Source organism: Phyllobates terribilis, unplaced genomic scaffold (genome assembly GCF_046119375.1).
Source record: "Phyllobates terribilis strain yellow unplaced genomic scaffold, ASM4611937v1 Scaffold_1__5_contigs__length_1240528914, whole genome shotgun sequence".
NCBI lineage: Eukaryota > Metazoa > Chordata > Amphibia > Anura > Dendrobatidae > Phyllobates > Phyllobates terribilis.
The window spans coordinates 701619073-701640091 of record NW_027362761.1 but is presented as its reverse complement, the minus strand read 5'-3'; the positions used below and the strand labels follow the sequence as shown (position 1 = coordinate 701640091).

Sequence of the window (21019 nt, the reverse complement as noted above, 5' to 3'; positions counted from 1 at the left end):
GAACCCGGAGCAGGAGACCAGGAGCCCGGTGCAGGAGACCAGGAGCCCGGTGCAGGAGACCAGGAGCCCGGTGCAGGAGACCGGTACTGGAGCTGGAGATCAGAAGCAAAAGAATTAACAGGGACACTGGGGTGGGAAGGGGGGTTAAAAGACAGGGGAGTGGGAAGAGGGGTAAAAAGACAGGGGAGTGGGAAGAGGGGGAAGAGGGGGATTGGGGTGGATGAGGGGAGATCAGAGATGGACTTACCAAAGGGTCAGCAGGACTGGAACAGAAGACCCAGAGCAGGAGACCAGGAACCCGGAGCAGGAGACCAGGAGCCCGGAGCAGGAGCCCGGAGCAGGAGACCAGGAGCCCAGTGCAGGAGACCAGGAGCCCGGTGCAGGAGACCGGTACTGGAGCTGGAGATCATAAGCAAAAGAATTAACAGGGACACTGGGGTGGGAAGGGGGGTTAAAAGACAGGGGAGTGGGAAAAGGGGTAAAAAGACAGGGGAGTGGGAAGAGGGGGATTGGGGTGAATGAGGGGAGATCAGAGATGGACTTACCAAAGGGTCAGCAGGACTGGAACAGAAGACCCAGAGCAGGAGACCAGGAGCCCGGCGCTGGTGACCAGGAGCCCGGCGCTGGTGACCAGGAGCCCGGCGCTGGTGACCGGGAGTGGAGCTGGAGACTCGGACCAGAGCTGGAGACCGCTGCAGGACGCAGAAAAAAAAGGTAAGGGGGGGTAAAAAGAGGGGCAAGGGGGGATTGGGGTGGATGAGGGGAGAACAGACTTACCAAAGTCTTCTCTGCAGGATCAGCAGCAGGCTCTGGAGCAGGAACCACAGCAGGTCAGGAGCAGAAGATCCAGGAGCTGGAGCAGAAGATCCAGGACGCTGGAACAGAAGATCCAGGAGCAGCGGCAGCAGCAGCGACTGGAACAGTGAGAAGATGGTCTTGTGGTGTCACAGAATATTCTGTGGCACTACAAGGCCCAGCACAGACACATCAGATGTGATCGCTCTGTAGAAATCCTCACCAAATGTGAGGGTCTGCAGGGCGGTCACAGGGTGATGATGGGGTGGTGACAGGTGGAGGTAATCTGATTGGAGCAATCATTGATGACATCGATCGCTCCAATCAGAGTACCTGAATACAGGTGACCAGGCGGTCACAGGGAGGTGTCACCCCTCTGTGACCCCCTGTGGTGCATGTTGTGCCCCAGCCATCTGATTGGTGACACTGATTGCACCAATCAGACATGGCAGGAGCAGAGCACGCACCACAGGGGGTCACAGAGGGGTGACACCTCCCTGTGACCGCCTGGTCACCTGTATTCAGGTACTCTGATTGGAGCAATCGATGTCATCATCGATCGCTCCAATCACAGCAGTCTGGGGGCTTGAGTCACATTACAGGGGGTCATGGGGCGGTGACAGGCAGGTCACAAGCCGGTCACCGCCCCATGACCGCCCTGTCACCGCGCGGTCTCGCTACGATCGGTGCGATCGATGTGATCGGCGATCGCACCGATCATAGCAGTCCGGGGCCAGGGCTGGGGTGTCCTAGCAACAGTCTAGGATCGGTGCTCATAGGAGCCCCGATCCTAGGCTGCAGATCACTGTTTCCGGCAATCACATTGCCGGAAACAGTGAGAAATGCTGTGATTGGCTGTTCAGATTTGAGCAGCCAATCACAGCGATCGCTGGTGCGGGGGGGCGGCGACAGCCCCCGGGATGATGACGCCATCTACCAGGAGGTAAGATGGCACCGTAACTTTAATGCTGTCACCGCGACTTAAGTCGCGGTGCCGCATTAAAGATATGACGTACTAATACGGGTCTGGCTCTTAAGTCCCAGGGCACAGACGCGTATTAGTACGTCAGATGTTATTAAGGGGTTAAAAAGACAAAAATATTTTTTTTACTAATTTTTGAATTTTTTTCACCACTTAAATAAAAAATATATATATATGTTTGGTATCTGTGTACTTGTACTGACCTGCAGAATCATAATGCCAAGTCAGTTTTACCATATACAGTGGGGAAAAAAAGTATTTAGTCAGCCACCAATTGTGCAAGTTCTCCCACTTAAAAAGATGAGACCTTTGGAGGGAGTTGAAAGTCCGTGTTGCCCAGCGACAGCCCCAAAACATCACTGCTCTAGAGGAGATCTGCATGGAGGAATTGGCCAACATACCAGCAACAGTGTGTGCCAACCTTGTGAAGACTTAGGCTGTGTGCACACGATGCGTTTTTAATGCGTTTCCGCGGCGTTTTTGCAGCCGCGGAAATGCATTAAAAACACATGGTAGAAGGGCAGCAATGTTCCCCAATGGAAATCCGCATGTGCTGTGCCCATGATGCGGATTTTTCCGCAGCGTAAACGCTGCGATCAAAAATCCGCAACATGTCCATTAATTTTGCGGAAACGCTGCTTTTTCGCCGCCATTGACTTGCATTAGAACGCATGGAATCCGCATCACTGTACCATTAAAAAAAAAAGAATAAAATAAAAAATATATATATATACTTACCTTCCGGCGTCCCCCGCTGCGTCCTCCTGGCTTCCCGGGCACTTCGCGGTTGAATGAAGGACCTACGCTGACGTCAGAGTCATGTGACGGGTCACGTGACGCTGACGTCGGCAGGTCCTCAATGTACCACTGCCGGCAGCCGGGACGGAGGGAAGCAGGACACAGGGGGCCATCGAAGGGTATGTATATATATATTTTTTTTTTTTTTGACATTCACACACTATATAAATCCATGCCGGTTGCATGGATTTATATAGTGTGAAGTTGACAAGCACTTTCCAAGTGATGCTAAAATCGCTTGGGAAGCGCTTGTCAACCCGCATGCGGAAAATGAAAGTGAAGACCGCTTCATTTCCGCATGTCCCTGGCAGGAAAGCGCAAGTACAATCCGCATGCGTTTTTTCCTGCCAGGGAGATGCAGAAACGCTCAGGAAAAAATCCTGAGCATTTCTGCATCGTGTGCACATACCCTTACAGAAAACGTTTGACCTCAGTCATTGCCAACAAAGGATATATAACAAAGTATTGAGATGAACTTTTGTAATTGACCAAATACTTATTTTCCACCAAAATGTGAAAAAAAATTCTTTCCAAATCAGACAATGTGATTTTCAGGATTTGTTTTCTCATTTTGTCTCTCATAGTTGAGGTCTACCTATGATGTCAATTACAGGCCTCTCTCATCTTGCAGAATTGGTGGCTGGCTAAATACTTTTTTTCCCCACTGTATTGAACATGGAAAATAAAAATAAAAAAAAAACACATTGTGGAATTGCACTTTTTTTTGCAATTTTGCCGCACTTGGATTTTTTTCTCCTGTTTTCCAGTACACTATGTGGCAGAATGAATGGTGTCATTCAAAAACAAGTCCTCATACGGCTATATGGCTGGATAAATAAAAAAAGGTTATGGCTCTTGGAAAAATGGAAAAAATGAAAAATCTTCCAGGGATGACGGGGTTAAGGTACAGTACAGACCAAAAGTTTGGACACACCTTCTCATTAAAAGATTTTTCTGTATTTTCTTGACTATCAAAATTGTACATTCACACTGAAGGCATCAAAACTATGAATTAACACGTGTGGAATTATATACTTAACAAAAAAGTGTGGAACAACTGAAAATATGTCTTATATTCTAGGTTCTTCAAAGTAGCCACCTTTTGCTTTGATGACTGCTTTGCACACTTTTGGCATTCTCTTGATGAGCTTCAAGAAGTAGTCACTAGAAATGGTCTTCCAACAATCTTGAAGGAGTTCCCAGAGATGCTTAGCACTTGTTGGCCCTTTTGCCTTCACTCTGCGGTCCAGCTCATGCCAAACCATTTCGATTGGGTTCAGGTCTGGTGACTGTGGAGGCCAGGTCATCTGGCGTAGCACCCCAACACTCTCCTTCTTGGTCAAATAGCCCTTACACAGCCTGGAGGTGTGTTTGGGGTCATTGTCCTGTTGAAAAATAAATGATGGTCCAACTAAACGCCAACCGGATGGAATAGCATGTCGCTGCAAGATGCTGTGGTAGCCATGCTGATTCAGTATGCCTTCAATTTTGAATAAATTCCCAACAGTGTCACCAGCAAAGTACCCTCACACCCTCATACCTCCTCCTCCATGCTTCACGGTGGGAACCAGGCATGTAGAGTCCATCCGTTCACCTTTTCTGCGTTGCACAAAGATACAGTGGTTGGAACCAAAGATCTCAAATTTGGACTCATCAGACCAAAGCACAGATTTCCACTGGTCTAATGTCCATTCCTTGTGTGCTTTAGCCCAAACCAGTCTCTTCTGCTTGTTGCCTGTCCTTAGCAGTTGTTTCCTAGCAGTTATTTTACCATGAAGGCCTGCTGCACAAAGTCTCCTCTTAACAGTTGTTGTAGAGATGTGTCTGCTGCTAGAACTCTGTGTGGCATTGACCTGGTCTCTAATCTGAGCTGCTGTTAACCTGCGATTTCTGAGGCTAGTGACTCGGATAAACTTATCCTCAGAAGCAGAGGTGACTCTTGGTCTTCCTTTCCTGGGGCGGTCCTCATGTGAGCCAGTTTCTTTGTAGCGCTTGATGGTTTTTGCAACTGCACTTGGGGACACTTTCAAAGTTTTCCCAATTTTTCGGACTGACTGACCATCATTTCTTAAAGTAATGATGGCCACTCATTTTTCTTTACTTAGCTGATTTTTTCTTGCCATAATACAAATTCTAACAATCTATTCAGTAGGACTATCAGCTGTGTATCCACCAGACTTCTGCACAACACAACTGATGGTCCCAACCCCATTTATAAGGCAAGAAATCCCACTTATTAAACCTGACAGGGCACACCTGTGAAGTGAAAACCATTTCCGGTGACCACCTCTTGAAGCTCATCAAGTGAATGCCAAGAGTGTGCAAAGCAGTCATCAAAGCAGAAGGCGGCTACTGTGAAGAACCTAGAATATAAGACATATTTTCAGTTGTTTCACACTTTTTTGTTAAGTATATAATTCCACATGTGTTAATTCATAGTTTTGATGCCTTCAGTGTGAATGTACAATTTTCAAAGTCATGAAAATACAGAAAAATCTTTAAATGAGAAGGTGTGTCCAAACTTTTGGTCTGTACTGTATATTCATAGAAATTTGTTACAGAAATTTGAACAGTTGCTAATTAAGATGTATAATCTATCAATGCAACTCATTCTGAAATTAGGAATTATTCCTACCATTAATTATATTTCCAGGAGTCCATCATGACAGCACGACAGGAGGTAATCCCTCTTATCCTCTAGGGACAGGAAACACATGAGAGGTTAAAAGCCCCCCACTCCACCTCACCCTCAGTATTTGTACCAAGCACGACACCAGGATGGATGCAACTATTTTATTAAATTTACACCAATGTTACATTCACACCACTATTAAGATTAGGGGAGGGAATATAATGGTGCTGTCATGATGGACTCCTGGAAATATAATTAACGGTAGGAATAATTCCTAATTTACCAGGTCGTCCATCATGACAGCACGTCAGGAGAAATACCAAATAAATGGCTTCTCAGGGTGAGAGTACAGCCTGAAGGACTTTAAATCCATAGGCTAGCTGTTGACCTGATACTACATCTAGCTTGTAGTGCCTACAAAAGGTGGATATATTAGACCAGGTTGCGGCTCGGCAAATCTGGTCCACGGATGCTCCTGCCTTTTCAGCCCAGGATACAGAAATTGCCCTAGTGGAATGGGCTCTAATGTTAATTGGCGGCTCTTTTCCCTCTGACTCGTATGCCAGAGCTATGGCTGTGGTTATCCATCTAGCTAAGGTTGGTTTGGAGGCTTTTTTGCCTCTATTCCTCCCTGAGTGTTGTAAGAATAGGTTCCAGTCTTGTCTCCATGGTGCTGTCACCTCTACGTAGCAGACTCTCGTTCTCCATACGTCCAGGGTATGGAACAATTCTTCCTTGTCATTTTTTGGAAGCTGGCAAAAAGATGGTAAAAATATTTCCTGATTTAGGTTCATGGTGGATAACACCTTTGGGAGAAAAGAGGGATCTAGCCTGAAAACTATCCCATCCTCTAGAATTCTTAGATATGGATCTAACACTGATAGTGCCTGGATCTCGCCCACTCGCTTCGCTGTGGTGACTGGCACTAAAAATGCTGCTTTCATAGAGAGTAGTCTAATACCTGCCTGTTCTAGGGGCACGATGGGAAGCTTGCATAGGGCTCCTCGCACCAGATTTAGGTCCCACATTGGAACCTGGTTTCTGATTGTGGTGAATCTGCTTTAGTGAATCTTGATATCCACGGGTGGTCTACCAGGGAGTAGTCCAAAAAGGCACTTAGGGCAGAGATCTGTACCTTTAATGTGCTCGGTCTTAACCCTTTTTCAAACCCTCGCTGGAGGAACTCCAAGTCCTTAAGGATATCCGGGCGGGTGGACTGCAGAACTGACTGCACTTGCATAAGCCCAAAATTGTTTCCATATTCTGGAATATATTGCTGATGTTATCGTCTTTCTAGTAGCCTGCATAGTTGTTATTACCTGATCTGAGAGGCTTTTGGAACTTAGGATCTGCCTTTCTGGATCCATGCTGTCAGTTGTAGGAAATGGACATCCTGATGCAACAGAGGACCTTGGGACAGCAGATCCTGTCTGTCCGGAAGACTGAATGGATGCTCCAAAGACATGTGATATAACAACAGGAACCAGCTCCTCTTCGGCCAATAGAAGGCCACTAAGATCATAGTTACTCGATCTTCCTGGACCTTTCTCAGAACTCTTGAGATAAGAGGAATTGGAAGAAATGCATATACTAGACCTGTTCCCCTGGGCTGAGGTAAAGCGTCTGCTCCTTATGGGTTGTACTTTGGGTTCATGGAAAAAAACTTCATAGTTTCGCATTCTTTCTGGTTGCGAACAAATCTATGTTGGGTACACCCCACCTCTGGACTATCAGCTGGAAGATTTCTGGGTTTAGTTCCCATTCAGAGGACCAGATTTTTTTCTCTGCTGAGAAAATCTGCCATCTTGTTTTTGGACCCTTTGCCCAAGAACATTGCTCTCTGCCCATTGGAAGACTTGCAGGATTCTGCCCGTCAGGCCTTCCGGTCTGCGCAAGAAGGAGACGGTTGTCCTGTTGTCCGAGAAAATCTTTACATGACATCCCCTGTGTTAGAACTAGTGTTGAGCATTCCGATACTGAAATATCGGGTATCGGCCGATATTCGCGGTATCGGAATTCCGATACTTAATTCCGATACTTTTCCAATATCGAATACCGGAATCGGAAGTTCCCATAATGCCTGCGCTCTGCAGTGTCTCTGAAGGATGACAAGCTGGATGGCAGCGCTCAGCTGAGATCCAGCCTGTCATCAGAATGCCATCCCAGCGTGGGAGAATTCTCCTGATCGTTTAAAAGCCGGCGGGCGGTAAAAAGCCGCCGGCTTTTAAACAATCACACAGCCCCATACTGCTTCCCCGCAGCCTCCCACCCCGATCCTCCGCTCCCCTCGCCACCTCCCATCCCGATCGTAAGTTAGGACCGGGCGGGGAGCGCAGCACCAAGGAACGGGGAGCGAAGGACCCGGGCGGGGAAGCCGGCGGTGAAAAGACTTCACCGCCGGCTTTCCCGTTCTGTGCTGCGCTTTCCCGCCGGTTATTTCAAATGAACAGCTGAGGTATCAGGTGATGCTGATCAGCTGTTCATTTGAAGTCGCCGCGGTGCCCTCAGAGGGTTCACGTGAGTTCATGCTTGACTGCATTGCATGAACTCACATGAACTTTCCCACGGCCGCACAGGTCAGCCTCACCTCCCAGACGATCAGCCCGTCATGATTGGTGTGTGTGGGTGTCTGTGCGCGGTGTCTGCGAGTGTGTGCGGGGTGTCTGTGCGTGTGTCTGCGAGTGTGTGCGTGCAGGCAGACATAGGCCGATGTGACACTACTACTCCCATCGGCCTATGTCTGTCCCCCGTCCAGTCGTGCCAGCAGGATCAGCTCGATGGGAGCAGTAGTTCCCATCAGCCTGATCCTGCTATTTAAATTGCCCTACTGTGTCCCCAATAAATTTTAAATACATGTCATTGGTGGCCAGTGGTTACCTAAAATAAATTAGTTTATACATTACCTGTCCCCGCCGATCGCCACCTAAAATAAAGTAAAAAATAAAAAACTACACCTATACTCACCTAGACACCTAATTCCCCGAAGCCATCGATCTCCTGTAATAAAATATAAAATAATAAACCACAACCTTATCCTTACCCCTCCGTAGTAGTCCACGAGTGTCCCACGATGATCTCCAGTTTAGAGCAGCCACATAGAATGTGACCGCTCTGAACCACTGCCGCCGCTAGAATGATGGGGCCGTAAAGCAGCCCCGTCACTGCATAAGCGGGTTCGCCGGAGTTCAGGCAGCGCTGCTCCGGTTAGCTCCTTTACGGCCCTGCTGTATCGTGAGAAATTCCCACGGTACAGCAGTGCCGTAAAGGAGGTCTCCGGAGCTGCGCTGCCTGAATGCACTCCGGTGACCTCAGTCAGTGGCTCCTGCTGCCGGGAGCGGACGTGTTCCTGGCAGTGTGAGCTTACAGCAGCCATGCACAGCTGTCACCATCTCCAGATGTGACAGCTGTGCATGGGAGATCAGCGCAGGAACGTGGACAGGTAACTATTTTTTTTTAGTAAACTAAGAATTAAATAAAATTGTGTGTTTTATTTCAAATAAATTATTTTTTTCTGGGTGTAGTGTGTTTTTTCTTTTTAACACTTTGTAGGTTAGTAATGGGGGTGTCTTATAGACGCCCATCATTACTAACCAGGGCTTCATGGCAGCTGGCGCTGACATGAACCCCACCACTATTACCCCCTGCCACCGCACCAGGGCAGCGTGGAAGAGCGAGGCTAAGTGTCAGAGTTGGCGCATCCTATGGATGCGCCATTTCTGGGGCGGCTGACGGCTGGTGTTTCTAGCCTGGGAGGGGGCCAATATTCATGGCACCCTTCCTGGGCTATTAATATCAGCCCCCAGCTGTCCGCCTAGCCTTTGCTAGCTATTAAATAGGGGGTACCCCACGTCATTTTTTGGGGGGGGGTCCCCCATTTTAATAGCTATTAAAGGCTAGGTATTCAGCTGGGGGCTGATATTAGTAGCCTGGGAAGCTCCGTGGGTATTACCCACTTCCCAGGCTTCAAACATCTGCCCCAGCCATCTGCTTAACCTCCGCTAGAGCCTAAAATTATGGGGGATCCCACGCCATTTTTTTTTTAAATAAATCCTTTATTTTAACACTAAATGACATTTGAGGAGTTAATAAAGATGCAGTCCCTAAATTATTATTTATTTTTTAATTAATTTTTCCCAAAAATTTTGACGTGGGCTTTGCCATATTTTTGTATGCCAGCCAGGTACAGCATCCAGCTTCTATGAACGCGCCATTTTCCGGGTTGGCTGCGGACTGCAATTTGCACCGGGGGGGGGGGGCAGAAAGCTTGGGCCTCCCTGAGCTGCAGATTCCAGCCCCCAGCTGCCTAGTTGTACCTGACTGGACACACAAATAGGGAGAAGCCCCACGTATTTTTTTTTTTAATTATTTCATGAAATTCATGAAATAATAAAGAAAAAAAGGACTTCCCTATATTGTTGTGTCCGGCCAGGTACAAATAGGCAGCTGGTGGTTGGGCGCAGCCCGTTCCTGCCTGCTGTACCTGGCTGGACACAAATATAGTGCGAAGCCCCACGTCAATTTTTTTTTAATTATTTCAGGAAATTCATGAAATAATTAAAAAAAAATTGATGTGGGGCTTCGCCCTATATTTGTGTCCAGCCAGGTACAGCAGGCAGGAACGGGCTGCGCCCAACCACCAGCTGCCTATTTGTACCTGGCCGGACACAACAATATAGGGAAGCCCTTTTTTTAAAAAATTATTTCATGAAATAATTTAAAAAAAATTGACGTGGGGCTTCGCACTATATTTGTGTCCAGCCAGGTACAGCAGGCAGGAACGGGCTGCGCCCAACCACCAGCTGCCTATTTGTACCTGGTTGGACACAACAATATAGGGAAGCCCTTTTTTTCTTAATTATTTCATGAATTTCATGAAATAATTAAAAAAAAAATACGTGGGGCTTCGCCCTATTTTTGTGTCCAGCCAGGTACAACTAGGCAGATGGGGGCTGGAATCCGCAGCGCAGGGAGGCCCAAGCTTTCTGGGCCCCACCCGCTGCAAATTGCAGTCCGCAGCCACCCCGGAAAATGGCGCGTTCATAGAAGCGCCATCTTCTGGCGCTGTACCCAACTCATCCAGGGCCCTGGTGCGGTGGCTCACTGGGTAATAAAGGGGTTAAGGCCAGCTTGGCATTATCAGCTGGCCCTAAGCCCGAAATTCATGGGGTCACGCCAATATTAGACATGACCACCATGAATTTCTAGTAAAGTATTTAAAAAAAACACAAACACCCAGAATAAAGTCCTTTAATTGAAATAAACACACAATTCTTTATTGTTCTAAATTAAACTCTACTTACCATCACGCCAATTCCAGCTGAAGCCAATGATCTCCTGCAATAAAAGTAAAATAATAAACCAACCTCATCCTTACCTTTCCATGGTTCCCACGACAGCTTCAGCTCTGCTACATCGAGATGACAGGCTGGACCGCAGCAGAACGCTGCCATCCAGCCTGTCATCCCACAGACACTGAGAAGCGCAGGCATGCTTGCGCTCCTCAGTGTCTCTCTGTGACGGCATAAAGATGAGCCGAGGTCATGTCCAATGAACTCGACTCACCTCATGCACGTCACTGACAGCGTGGGAAAATTCTCCTGCACTCAGCGCTTCAGCGTGAGAATTTTCCCACGCTGTCAGTGACGTGAATGAGGTGAGGTCATGTCCAATGAACTCAGCTCACCTCATGCACGTCACTGACAGCGTAGGAAAATTCTCACGCTGAAGCGCTGAGTGCAGGAGAATTCTCCCACGCTGTCAGTGACGTGCATGAGGTGAGCTGAGTTCATTGGACATGAACTCGGCTCATCTGGATGCCGTCACAGAGACACTGAGGAGCGCAAGCATGCCTGCGCTTCTCAGTGTCTGCGGGATGACAGGCTGGATGGCAGCGTTCTGCTGCGGTCCAGCCTGTCATCTCGATGTAGCAGAGCTGAAGCTGTCCTGGGAACCATGAAAAGGTAAGGATGAGGTTGCTTTATTATTTTTCTTTTATTGCAGGAGATCGTTGGCTTCAGCTGGAATGGGCGTGATGGTAAGTAGAGTTTAATTTGAACAATAAAGAATTGTGTGTTTATTTCAATTAAAGTACTTTATTCTGGGTGTTTGTGTTTTTTTTTTAACTTTGACTATGGGGTTAGTAATGGGGGTGTCTTATAGACGCCTCTCCATTACTAACCTGGGCTTGATGTCAGCTGGCATTATAAGCTGACATCAACCCCAGCCCTATTACCCCACTGCCACCGCTACAGGGCAGTGGGAAGAGCGAGGCTAAGTGCCAGAATTGGCGCATCCTACGGATGCGCCATTTCTGGGGCGGCTGACGGCTGGTGTTTCTAGCCTGGGAGGGGGCCAATATTCATGGCACCCTTCCTGGGCTATTAATGTCAGCCCCCAGCTGTCTGCCTAGCCTTTGCTAGCTATTAAATTAGGGGGGACCCCACGTCATTTTTTTGAGGGGGTCCCCCATTTTAATAGCTAGTAAAGGCTAGGTATTCAGCTGGGGGCTCATATTAGTAGCCTGGGAAGCTCCGTGGGTATTACCCCCTTCCCAGGCTTCAAACATCTGCCCCAGCCGTCTGCTTAACCTCCGCTAGAGACTAAAATTAAGGGGAACCCCACGCCAATTTTTTTTTTAAATAAATCCTTTATTTTAACACTAAATGACAAGTACAGTAAGCAACACTGTCACTGTACTTCATATATATGTGACTGACATGTTTCTATCTATCTAATCTATGTGTGAAGCTCTATTCTGTCTGTTATAAATTGTCGGGTACCGCTGCTGAATTGCCGGCCGGCTTTTTTAAAGAGACAGTGCATGAAAACACAATTATTTTTTTAAATAAATCCTTTACACTAAATGACAAGTACAGTAAGCAACACTGTCACTGTACTTCATATATATGTGACTGACATGTTTCTATCTATCTAATCTATGTGTGAAGCTCTATTCTTTCTGTTCTAAATTGTCGGGTACCGGTGTATGCCGCTGATGAATTGCCGGCTTTTCATGTAATACATTCTACATTATTCTTAGTTGTTTTACTTCATGTAGAATTAACCTACAAGGAAAGAAAGGGTTTATTTTCATTCCGATATTTGTGTCCCATTGACTTGCATTGGTTTCCGGTATCGGAATCGGCGATATCTGATACTTTTTGGGTATCGGTCCGATCCAATCTGATACGATATTTCCTGATATCGGAAGGTATCGCTCAACACTAGTTAGAACCCTTCTGTTAGTTTTTTTTCTATTTTGTTGGTCACATGACTTTCTGCCTATATAATCCAGCTCTGCCCTTCTGGCCTTGCTGGACTTCAGTGTTTCATTTACTCTTAAGCTAGCCAGGTGCCTTGTACCTAACTCAGTAGTTTGCTTGGTCTTTGGACCACTAGTACTTTTGTTTGTTTGTCTTTGCTCTGCTACAATTTCTGCTAGGAGGTGTCCATCTATATCCCAGTCCTTAGTTCTTGTAGGGATCCCTCCCTTATATCTATAGGTCTGCGTTCAGACTAGCCGATGACTTAGGCGGGTCTGTTCACAAGGAACAGGTCCCCCGCGGCATTATAGGGAATCAGCTTAGTCCTATTGTAGGGACAGTTTTCTTATCTTTCCTTAGTGCTTGTAGCAGTTCATAACACCCTGATTAGATCCTGGCACTGCTGGATCGATTCCCAGACTGCCTTTAACTCTTTGTAATTTGACAATCTTCTCTGTATCTCGGGAGACCATGAGTCCTGAAGATATCAGCCCTCTACGTCTGCTCCCCAGCCTGTCTGGCTGGCGTCTGTAGAAATCTGAACGAAGGGTGATAGGACCCATGTTACTCCCTTTTTTAGATTTGTCTGAGGCTATACTCTTCCCGTGGGGAGTTGTCCTATCCCTCTGCTGCACACCAACACCAGCCTCAGCGGTCTGCCTTGCAGCGGCGGTCATCCCTGACCGCAATCCACGGGTGGCGTAGTCGAACATCTAAAACCCTACAAATAGACTGCCACAGCATTTGGTCTGACCACCCTGAGCCACGGGATCGGGTTGCCACTACTACCCCCCAGCATCGCACAAGAAGGCCCGGTTCCGGGTACCCCACGGCCCAGGGGGCGAGTCAGCTTTACGCTTGAGATTCAAAACATTATTAGACCTAAGACCCTCATGGCCTACCTGATTGATACTGAGTTTCTCCTCTGGAAATTCAGGACTTTTACTCTATCTTCCTCTTTTATAAGGGGGAGGGAGGAAATCTGATGATGTGAATCTAGAAGAACCCCTAGGAACACCTTTTTGGTGTTGGGTTGGAGGTCTGATTTTTCCCAGTTGACACACCACCCTAGGATCTCTAGGGTTCTGATAGTCTGGTCCTGTTGCTGAACCAGCAGAGTAGTTGATTCGGCCACAAGGTGGATATCGTCCAGGTATGGAATTATGATCGTACCATGTCTTCTTTAGAAGGCCGCTAGCTCTGTCATTATCTTTGTGAAAATTCGAGGAGCCGAAGATAGAACAAATGGTAGACATGTGAATTGAAGATGATGGATTATATTGTGCCTTTTCAGAGCAAACCTCAGGAATTGTTCATGACTGGGATAGATGGGTACATGGTAATATGCATCCTTTAAGTCCAAGGTGCACATTACCGAGTCTTTCACTATTAATGGAATGCTGGATTTTACTGTCTCCATTTTGAACCTCCTGTACTTCACCCACTGATTTAGAGGTTGTAGGTTTATAACTGTATGATATTTGCCCAAGGGCTTTATTATGGAGAAGAGGGAAGAATAGTGAGCCTGGCCTATTTCTGAAGGAGGAACTGGTTTGACTGCACCTAGCTCTACAAGGTCTACTATGTCCTGCCAAAGCCTTTCTGAGGCAGAGAGAGATTGAGGACGGGTAAGCTGATAATGATGTGGGGGAGGATGGGAAAAGTCTATTTTGCAACATTCCCCTATGATTCCTAAAATCCACTGGTTGTTCGTTATGGACTGCCAACCCTCCAGGAAAAACTGAAGCCTCCCCCAACTTTTTTGGCGTCAGGGTCTACCCAATGGACCAGAGGAAAACTGGGTGGACCTAACCCCACCACCTTTGGGGTAACTCCACCTGCCTGATTTACCCTTGCCCCTGTAATCCTGCCTGGGGGACTAACTGGGTTTACGAAAGGACTGGTACTTTTTTGATCTATCTTTTGGGAACCCCTTTTTTTTTTTATCCAAGGCCCTCTCCAGGATCTTGTCTAAGACTGGACCGAAAACTTGTGTGCCCGAGAATGGGATGGAGCAGAGCTTATTTTTAGAGTGCATGTCTCCTGACCATGTTTTAAGCCAGATGGCCAGTCTCGCTGATTTGGAAAGCACACTGCTTCTGCCTGTGAACCTGACGGATTCGGCTGAGGCATCTGCCATAAAATGAGTTGCTGACTTTAACATGGGTAGGGTATCTAACATAACCTCTCTAGGAGTATTAGATTTAAGCTGTGCTGAGAGCTCATCTATCCAGAGGCGCATTGACCTAGCCACTGAAGTAGCTGCTATATTAGCTTTGATGATTGCTGTGGATGACTCCCAGCTTCTCTTCAGTAAACCCTCGGCTTTCCTATCCATTGCATCTCTGAGGCTGGAGGAATCCTCGAAAGTACAGTGTCCATTTTAAGACATGATCAGATATCAAAGTCAAACATCAGAATGATGTCATTTTGAGGCTAAATACCCTGTCAGAGAACTGACTTTGACATGTGACTGACATCTGACATTGATAAATGACTTTGACATGTGGCTTTGATAAGTGACTTTTACAACTGTAATAGTGATAAAAAATAAAGTCACTGTTCGCTGATGGGACTTGAACCCAAAACTCTATATCTACAAGCCAGAGCACTAACTATTGAGCTATAAACTCAGTTGAAGAAATCTAGGCATTCTATTTGGTTATGTGATTTTGAGTGCTCAGGGTGACTAAAAGTCATTGTGATTCTGATGTTTGGTGAAAGTCACATATCAGACTCGCATATCAAAATCACACATCATTTGAATTTGGCTTGGAGGATGAATTTGTGAAAGTCCCAATGAGTTTCAGACAGGTTTGCACTGAAAATCACATAACCAAATAGAATGCCTATATTTCTTCAACTGTGTTTATAGCTCAATGGTTAGTGCACTGGCTTCAAAGACAGAGTTTTGGGTTCAAGTCCCATCACCAAACAGTGACTTTTTTATTGTTATTACAGATGTAAAAGTCACTTGTCAAAGTCAGATGTCAGTCACTTGTCAACGTGACATGTCGAAGTCATATCAAAATCAGTTCTCAGACAGGGTATTTAGCCTCAAACTGACATCATTCTGATGTTTGACTTTGATATCTGATCATGTCTTAAAATGGACACTGTACGAAAGGTATTGATTCCTTTCCACCTTGTCAATAGGGATGTCTACTTTGGGAATTTCTTCCCAGATCTTGATCTCCTCCGGGTCAAATATAAGATGGGCTTTAAAGTCTCTAGGAATGATCAGCCTCTTCTCTGTGTCTTCCCACTCCTCCAGTATCATAGCTTTGATATGTTCATTAACGGAGAACACGCTACTCCTTTGTGTTCTTAGGCCCCCAAACATCTTGTCCTGTATGGAGTGTGAGACCTGCATGTCCTCTAACTTCATCGTATTTCTTACTGCTTTTAGTAAGTCATCAATATTTTTAGAAGAAAACAGATATTTCTTTCTTTCCTCGGATGGTAGCTGAGAAATGCTTTCTTCCTCCCCCTTCAGATCCTGCTCAGTCAGAATAGGGATATGCTCCCTCCTCAGATGACTCCTCTATCTCCCACCTAGCTCTCTTGTGGTGGGAGGAGGACTGTACTGACTGGGGTATCTGCGGTATCTGGGGGGCATAAGGCTAGAGACCGTATTCTGGACCTCCTCTCTTATTATGGAGCGCATGTCCGATAAGAATGACACCTGTTCGTCTTTAAGAATTTTAGGAATGCAATCTGAGCAAAGCTGTTTTTAAAGGAGCCCGGAAGTTAAGAGTTACATGACGGGCACTTCCTAGGCTTTTTCCGTGAGGAAGATCCGGACCTCTGGGTTCCTCTATCCTCATTTGGAAGAGACATGAGAATTTTATTCAAAACTCTGCTCTACCTGTCTACCAGGGAGAGGTGGAATGTTGGATGTGTGAGATACTCACACTACCCAGGGACAACTTGGCCGGTGTTTCTGAGCGAACACGATTGGTATCCATTGTTTCAGAATGTGCACACACCCCCTGTGTAAGTACCCTTTTTAAGAGTTCTACCTGATCCAGGTGGTCGTAGGATGTCCCCCACATCATCCCCTTGCGTTCCTGTGCTGGAACGCACGCCATGCTGTTCAAACTGGTGTATGCTTCTGTAATTCCGGCGTGCATTCCCCTTGGAATGCATGTGTCATCAAAATTGCTCTTCCACCTGAAGTGCGTTCCACCCTGAAACGCACATGCAGGCCGGAACCGGAAGCACAGCAAATCAGCATGGCATAGAGCCAAGAGGGACGTGGCGAAGTCAGGAGCTCCCTTCGCTTCATCTGACCTGGCTGAGGGACCCCCAGGTATCAGCGTGGAGCATCTTCACAGGGGGAATAAGAGAGATCAGTTCCCCCACCCGATCCCCCTGAGCTCACAGGTAACTTCTCACTTCTGTGCCCTCTCTGCTACATCCAGTAATGCGAGGGACAGGAAAAACACTGAGGGTGAGGTGAAGGGGTGGGCTTTTAACCTCTCATGTGTTTCCTGTATCTAGATGATAAGTAGGACTACCTCCTGTCGTGCTGTCATGATGGATGACCTGGTAAATAGGAATTATTTCTAATATGACAGAACATAAATTTATGATGTATTTTTATATTTCTCTTATTTCTCTAGACTTTGCAGAAACGGAAGACCTCAAGAGCTCCATGATTATGCCTACTGAGAGCTTGGTGTCATTTAGTACAGATAAAATGTGCGAGGTATGATGTAACTGCTGACTTTTACCCTTTATTCTTCAAATACTGACCAAATACTGATAGTGGGGCCATAGCCTAAGGCCACAGCCCCACTATCAGTATTTGGTCAGTATTCAGTCAGTATTTTTTCTCAGGAGTGGGAGCCAAAACCAGGTGAGGAACAATCAGAGAAAAGGTATAATAGAAACAAGTCACCAATTCTGCATTTATCACCCACTCCTGGTTTTGGCTCCGACTCCTGAGAAAAAATACTGACCGAATACTGACCAAAGACTAATAGTGGGGCCGTAGCCTAACTTGCGTTTTATTTATTTAAATCTCTGCTCTTTCTGGGATTTTCAGCCCATTGGGGGGTCCTATCAGTGATTGACAGCTGTATCTGTAAGCACTAGTGTTGATCGAGCACTAAAATGCTCGGGTGCTCGAAGCTCGGGCCGAGCTCACCGTGATACTCGGATGCTCGACCCAAGCAACGAACCCAATGTTAGTCTATGGGAGACCCGAGCATTTTTGCGGCGGCACCCCCGGCAGTCTGTAGAAAACCTAAAAAGTGCCCAAAACGATAGTGACAGTGCTCAAATGACATGGGGACAGCATCGGGATCGCCCCAGGAAGCATTTCTGACCCCCAGGTCACTGCTGTCAACAACGTGGTCAGAGGTATTAAGCCACTTTTACAGGCTCACAATAAAACAGGTCGCAGTGGAATAAAAAGACAATATCAATGCCCCTTGGAAGAGTGGTGGAGGTCCCAGTGGAATAAAAAGACAATATCAATGACCCTTGGAAGAGACGTGGAGGTCACAGTAGCTTAACAAGACAGTTTTAATGCCCCTTGGAAGAGACGTGGAGGTCACAGTAGCTTAACAAGACGGTTTTAATGCCCCTTGGAAGAGACGTGGAGTTCAGAGTGGTTTAACAAGATGGTTTTAATGCCCCTTGGAAGAGACGTGGAGGTCACAGTAGCATAACAAGACGGTTTTAATGCCCCTTGGAAGAGACGTGGAGGTCCCAGTGGAATAAAAAGACAATATCAATGCCCCTTGGAAGAGTGGTGGAGGTCCTAGTGGAATAAAAAGACAATATCAATGCCCCTTGGAAGAGAGGTGGAGGTTACAGTGGAATAAAAAGACAATATCAATGCTCCTTGGAAGAGACGTGGAGGTCACAGTAGCTTAACAAGACTATTTTAATGCCCCTTGGAAGAGACGTGGAGTTCAGAGTGGTTTAACAAGACGGTTTTAATGCCCCTTGGAAGAGACGTGGAGGTCACAGTAGCTTAACAAGACTATTTTAATGCCCCTTGGAAGAGACGTGGAGTTCAGAGTGGTTTAACAAGACGGTTTTAATGCCCCTTGGAAGAGTGGTGGAGGTCCCAGTGGAATAAAAAGACAATATCAATGCCCCTTGGAAGAGTGGTGGAGGTTACAGTGGAATAAAAAGACAATATCAATGACCCTTGGAAGAGACGTGTAGGTCACAGTAGCTTAACAAGACGATTTTAATGCCCCTTACAAGAGCCATGCAGTACAGCATATTAAAAACATTATTCCCATTATTGGGGAGTGGGTCTCCCATAGTCTTTGCCTATGCCTTCCAAGCAAAAGCTGCCAAAAATTAGGACGGAGGAACTTGCAATGCCCCTTACAAGAGCCATGCAGTACAGCATATTAAAAACATTATTCCCATTATTGGGGAGTGGGTTTCCCATAGTCTTTGCCTATGCCTTCCAAGCAAAAGCTGCCAACCAAAAATTAGGATGGAGGAACTTGCAATGCCCCTTACAAGAGCCATGCAGTACAGCATATTAAAAACATTATTCCCATTATTGGGGAGTGGGTCTACCATAGTCTTTGCCTATGCCTTCCAAGCAAAAGCTGCCAAAAATTAGGATCGAGGAACTTGCAATGCTGGCAACACGGACCACGGTCACCCTGGTGGTATAGTGGTGGTCGAGGCTGAGGATAAGGAGAAGAGCAAAATGAGCCGAATTGAGGAAGCGTATACCCATGTGTGGGTGTGAAGCGGTGCATGGGAATACACCTCCCGAAATAACACAGTGGTTTCGACTTTATGTTACTCTGCTGTCATTTGGTGGTGATGAGAAGTCTGGCCCAATCCAGCCCTTGTTCATTTTGATAAGGGTCAGCTTGTCAGCATTGTCAGTTGACAGGCGCGTGCGCTTATCAGTTATAATTCCCCCTGCGGCACTAAAAATACGCTCCAATAACACGCTAGCGGCAGGGCGGGCCAGGACCTCCAAGGCGTACAGAGCAAGTTCATTCCAAGTGTCTAGCTTGGATACCCAATAATTAAAAGGCACAGAGGAATCACGGAGGACGCTGGTACGGCCGGCAAGGTACTTCCTCACCATCTTTTGAAACTTTCCACTCCTTATGAGAGTACCCGCGCCTCAGGGCCTGTAAGCTGGGCGGGTCTCAGAAAACTGTCCCAGAACGTTGACAGTGTTCCCCTGCCTCCGCTGGATTTGAGTTGCGTCTCTCTCGCCTGTACGCCTTGGTCGGGCAAAGAACTGTGACCTCTGCCAGTAGCGTGTTCAGATGGGAATTTTTTTAACAGTTCTGCAGCAAGGGCCTTCTGGTACTGCCCCATTTTTGTAGACCTCTCCACCTCAGGAATAAGAGAGTGAAAGTTCTCCTTGTAGCGGGGGTCTAAAAGTGTCACCAACCAGTAATGACTGTCACCCAACATTTTGACAACGCGAGGGTCACGGTTAAGGCAGCGTAACAAAGTCAGTCATGCGTGCCAGACTGGTAACGGGCAAGACTTCCATGTCCTCACCAAGATGACGACTGACCATGCTCTCCTCCTCCTCCTCCTCCTCCCCCCTGTCCTCAGGCCACCCACGCTGAACCGACGGTATGACAGTTGTACAGGTACTACCATCTACAGCGCATGATACCAGCTCCTGCTCTTCCTCCTCCTCCTCCTCCTCTCCCTTATTGTCCCCCAATGCACGTTGGGATGAGATGAGGCTGGGCTGTGTGTAATCGCCCACTACGGCTTCTTGATCCATCTCATCATACTCTGGCTGCAATGTCTCCTCTGCAAAAGACAGACAAGTGGGATGCTGACGCTAATGATGGCGTCATTGCCACTCACCATCTTGGTGGACTCCTCAAAGTTTGTCAGGATAGTACATATGTCAGACATCCAGGTCCACTCCTGAGGTCTTCTGTGTGGAGTCTGACCTGAATATCGACGGCCTTGTTGCAGCTGGTACTCCACAACTGCTCACAAATCCTTTGCAACATGTGGAGGGTAGAGTTCCAACGTGTGGGGACATCACACACCAGTCAGTTTGCCGGAAGCTGCAAACGCTGCTGCAACACAGCAAAGGGCGGTGGAAGCTGTTGCCGACTTCTGAAAATGAGCTGACAGGCGGCGTACTTTGACGAGCAGATCTGGCAACTCGGGGTACGATTTAAGAAACCGCTGAACCACGAGGTTAAGCACATGAGCCAGGTATGGTACGTGTGTGATCTCGCCTCGCCTCAGAGCCGCCACCAAGTTACGGCCATTGTCACACACGACCATGCCTGGATGTAGGTTCAGAGGTCTCAGCCACAGATCTGCCTGCTCTGTCACAGCTGTCCACAACTCACAAGCAGTGTGAGGTTTATCACCTAAGCTTATGAGTTTCAGCACAGCCTGTTGCCGCTTGGCTGAGGCAGTACTGCAGTGCTTCCAGCTTGTAACTGATGTGGTGATATCTGAGATGGAGGCTGAACATGAGGAGGAGGATGATGCGCAGGAGCTGTACACTGTGGGGGCAACTCTGACTGACATAGGGCCCGCAATCCTCGGTGTGGGGAGGATGTG

General features: G+C 47.1%; 1 protein-coding gene across 2 annotated transcripts in view; it reads left to right on the top strand.

Annotated features, from left to right (window-relative positions):
- Positions 1-21019, top strand: part of LOC141273616 (serine/threonine-protein kinase PLK2-like) — a 248236-nt gene that overhangs the window by 151871 nt on the left and 75346 nt on the right. For both annotated transcript variants that reach the window (XM_073685702.1, XM_073685710.1), the window contains one exon: positions 17095-17180. In XM_073685702.1, coding sequence (XP_073541803.1) covers positions 17095-17180 — 86 coding nt within the window. The remainder of the gene's footprint in view (positions 1-17094; positions 17181-21019) is intronic.